This window comes from Camelina sativa, unplaced genomic scaffold, assembly GCF_000633955.1.
Source record: "Camelina sativa cultivar DH55 unplaced genomic scaffold, Cs unpScaffold01532, whole genome shotgun sequence".
Classification (NCBI taxonomy): domain Eukaryota; kingdom Viridiplantae; phylum Streptophyta; class Magnoliopsida; order Brassicales; family Brassicaceae; genus Camelina; species Camelina sativa.
The window spans coordinates 876-4856 of record NW_010922650.1 but is presented as its reverse complement, the minus strand read 5'-3'; the positions used below and the strand labels follow the sequence as shown (position 1 = coordinate 4856).

The 3981-nt window shown below is 46.0% G+C and overlaps 1 protein-coding gene across 1 annotated transcript; it reads left to right on the top strand.

Annotated features, from left to right (window-relative positions):
* The first annotated feature begins 151 nt into the window (after window positions 1-151).
* On the top strand, window positions 152-3594 carry LOC104774102. Its single transcript, XM_010498768.1, has 3 exons — window positions 152-2621; window positions 2736-3090; window positions 3225-3594. Exons 1-3 carry the CDS (start codon window positions 152-154, stop codon window positions 3592-3594), a joined length of 3195 nt encoding a protein of 1064 aa, XP_010497070.1.
* Window positions 3595-3981: the final 387 nt, after the last annotated feature.

The window sequence follows — 3981 nt, the reverse complement described above, 5'->3', positions numbered from 1 at the left end:
TTTTCCTTATGAAATAACAATCAACATCTTAATATCATTTCTCTTCTTACCTTATATTCTCCGCCGACAGGCGCATTATTACCTTATTCTCTTCTCATCTATTCTAGTTAGGCTCCAAACCTAACAAGTGGTGCTTTCGTTGAGAGTGATAATGGCTCCTCAACAAGTGGACACGGGAAAAGCCATTCAAACTGAAACAAGCGAACTCGAGTTATCCTCCCAGACGTCACCGCCGTCTCCCTCGTTGGAACAGCGTGTGAACCGTCACGATGCTGACATCACGTTCATCAAGGATATGCTCCACAAGATCCTGCGCAACCAAACTCTTGGGGTCATCACCGAGTCTTCGGTCCCTCCAGGGTTTAACAGCCCAGCTCCGGTGGCTCACTATCAGCCAACGACGACGACGCCGATGAATGGGTCGAGCAGTCAGCCTACCGTGGGGATCTTACCAAACCCAGAACCGGAATCTCACCTCAGACCCGCGACCTTGCGATTCTCAGCTCCTCCGCCAGAGCAGCAAGCGTTTCCTCAGGGTTATGCTCAGGAATACCCAAACCGCCCTATGGAGTTACCCATTTTCGAAGGTAAGAGCCCTGAAGATTGGCTTTTTCGATTAGAGAAATGTTTTGCGAGTAGGGGAACACCGGAGTATGCTAAGATAGACCTGGCGATTTCTTGTCTTACCGGCTCTGCCGTTACCTGGTGGAGGATGACGTATGGTAGACAACGAATTGGTAGCTGGAAGGATTTTATGGAAAAGTTCAAGGTAAGATTCAAGCCGAGTAGAGGGTTGTTGGCGTTGGACCAACTTATGAGTATTCACCAGAGGGGTAGTGTGGAGGAATACCGTGAGCAGTTTGAGGAGATAGCAGTGGAACTGCCTCACGTCTCTGATGACGTACTCGAGTCAGCCTTCCTCCGAGGGTTACACAAGAGTATAAGGGATCAGGTGGTACGTTGTAGACCGTTTGATTTGGCAGAGATAGTAGACACCGCTAAGATGATAGAGCATCAAGAGAGTGAGAATACCAGCCTGCAACCAAGGACATCGGTTAGGTCTTTTTACTCATCTTCTCACGGTCAAGGAACAAGCTCTGTGAGACATGTTGATCAATCTCAAGGTAAACGGCCTCAGGAACCTAACAGAGATTTCAATAAACCTACAGGGGGCACTGAACCTCGCAACAACAACCCGTGTAAAAACTATGGAGATAAATGGTTCCCAGGTCACCGCTGCAGAACTCAACAAAAGTTGAAGAGTCTTGAGGTAGCAGAAGAAGAAGAGCAGTACTGGGATGCCGTGGATGAAGTGCAGCCTCAAGAAAATCAGGAAGCTGAGACAGAGGAGATACAAGAATATGAAGTCTTATCTCTTAGCTCTATTTCTGGGTTGACTGATGAGAAGTCTATGCGAATGATGGGGCAGTTGGGAAATAGAGATGTTGTGGTGTTGATTGACTCAGGAGCTACTAGAAGTTTTGTTGATTTTGGGCTGATAACTGAGTTAGGATTGACCATATCTACTACCCGTCCGTTTGGAGTTCGTGTAGGTGGAGGAAGGATCCTAAAGGGAAAAGGCAGAGTATCAGGAACACTACTCGGGATACAAGGGGTGGAAATAATGGAGGAGTTGTTAGTGATTGAGTTAAATAGCACTGATGTGGTTCTGGGATACTCATGGTTAGCTACTCTGGGTGACACCAGAATTAATTGGCTAAACAGGACACTAAGCTGGAAAATTGGTAACAAGTGGGTTACAATAGTGGGAGATCCCTCACTAAGTAAAGGACCAGTTTCGCTCCATTCTATGGAAAGGGTCATTCATTATAAAGGGGAAGCATACCTTTTGGAGCTGACTACGCTGTTTGAAGGGAAGCAACAACCTGATAAGAAAATTCCAGAAGTCGCGAAGATTCAGAAGTTGGTCAACTCTTTCAGGTCTGTGTTCGAGATGCCTCAATGCCTACCGCCAACAAGGAACCGTGAGCATGCAATTAACTTGCAAGATGGAACTACGCCAATCAATCTCAGGCCATATCGTTACTCGTTCACTCAGAAGAATGAGATTGAGAAGCTGGTACAAGAGATGTTGGATGCTCAGATAATAAGACCCAGTGTTAGCCCTTACTCCAGTCCAGTGCTACTAGTTAAGAAGAAGGATGGAGGGTGGCGGTTCTGTGTGGATTATCGTGCACTGAACAAGGCGACAGTCCCCGATAGGTACCCAATTCCAGTAATAGAGGAGTTATTGGATGAACTTAAAGGAGCTACCGTATTCTCGAAGCTGGATTTAAAGTCAGGCTACCACCAAATACGAATGAAGAGCACTGATATTGAGAAGACAGCCTTCAAAACACATCAAGGTCATTACGAATTCCTCGTAATGCCTTTTGGATTGACAAATGCACCCTCCACATTCCAGAGTATCATGAACGATCTATTCAGGCCAATTCTCAGACGGTTCGTCCTTGTTTTCTTTGACGATATCTTAATCTACAGTGCTAATTTGGAAGACCACTTGCAACACTTGAGAACAATACTCAGTTTGATGCAACAATACAAATTCTATGCCAATGCAAAGAAGTGCACGTTTGGGAACGCTGAGGTGTCGTATCTAGGTCACAAGATATCTGCAGAAGGAGTCGCAGCAGATCCCGAGAAGGTAGAAGCTATGCTCCAATGACCTATTCCTAAGAACATAACGGAGTTGAGGGGATTCTTGGGATTAACAGGCTACTACCGTCGCTTTGTCAGGAATTATGGTCAGATAGCTAGGCCACTAACGGAGCTTCTCAAGAAAAATGGGTTTGTGTGGTCCGCTGAAGCTACTACCGCTTTTCACCATCTCAAGCGAGCTGTTACCAGTTTACCAGTGCTGGCACTGCCTGACTTTAATCAGGAGTTCACCATAGAGACAGACGCCTCAGGAACGGGCATTGGAGCGGTTCTGTCACAGAATAAGAGACCTATATCCTTCCTTAGCCAAGCTTTCTCTTCAAAAGGGAGAGTCAAGTCAGTTTATGAGAGGGAATTACTTGCAATTGTAATGGCGGTGGTTAAATGGAAACACTATTTGACAGGTCCGGAGTTTGTGATTAAGACAGACCAAAGGAGCCTCAGGCATTTACTGGAACAGAAGGCTATCTCAAGTAGCAACGATGGGCAGCCAAGTTGATTGGTCTGAACTACCGTATTGAATATAAGCCTGGGGTTGAAAATAGAGTGGCGGATGCTTTATCCAGGAAACCAGGAGGAGAAGAACTGTGCCAACTCACCTTTACTGCACCTTTGAACTTGGATAAGGATCAGTTGTTGGAAGAAGTGAAGAAGGATGAAGGGTTGGGTGCGATCTTGAATGCTCTGGAGAACAAATCTCCTACTCAACCTGGGTACAGTTTGGAGAAAGGCATGCTGTATAAGAATGGTTGCTTGGTTATCCCGAGGCGATCTCCCTTCATTCCAAAGCTTTTGGAGCAATTCCACTCCACTGTCGTGGGAGGTCATGAAGGGGCTTTGAAAACTTACAAACGTTTATCATCAGAGGTGAACTGGCGTGGTATGCGCAAAGATGTGGTCAACTTTATCATGTAGTGCCAGATTTGTCAAGAGAACAAGTACTCAACACTGTCACCAGCAGGACTTTTGTCTCCACTACCCATTCCAACACAGATATGGACAGACATTAGCATGGACTTTGTGGAGGGATTGCCCAAATCTAAAGGGTTTAACTCGATCTTGGTGGTAGTGGACCGACTGAGTAAATACGGGCATTTCATTGCTTTAAAACACCCGTACACGGCGAAGGTTGTGGCTGAAGCGTTCATCAGAGAAGTGGTTAAGCTTCATGGGTTTCCAGAGAGTGTGGTGTCTGATCGAGACAGGATCATTCTCAGTAATTTCTGGTCGGAGCTGTTCACACTTCAGGGTACATCCTTGAACCGAAGCACTGCTTATCACCCTCAATCAGATGGTCAAACT

Excerpts from the sequence above, each read along its gene's own strand:
- LOC104774102 (XM_010498768.1), top strand. The coding sequence starts at position 152 with ATGGCTCCTCAACAAGTGGACACGGGAAAAGCCATTCAAACTGAAACA. Across the intron at positions 2,622-2,735 it reads CGCTGAGGTGTCGTATCTAG|GCTACTACCGTCGCTTTGTC; the intron begins GTCACAAGATAT and ends TGGGATTAACAG. Across the intron at positions 3,091-3,224 it reads CACTATTTGACAGGTCCGGA|AGTGGCGGATGCTTTATCCA; the intron begins GTTTGTGATTAA and ends GGTTGAAAATAG.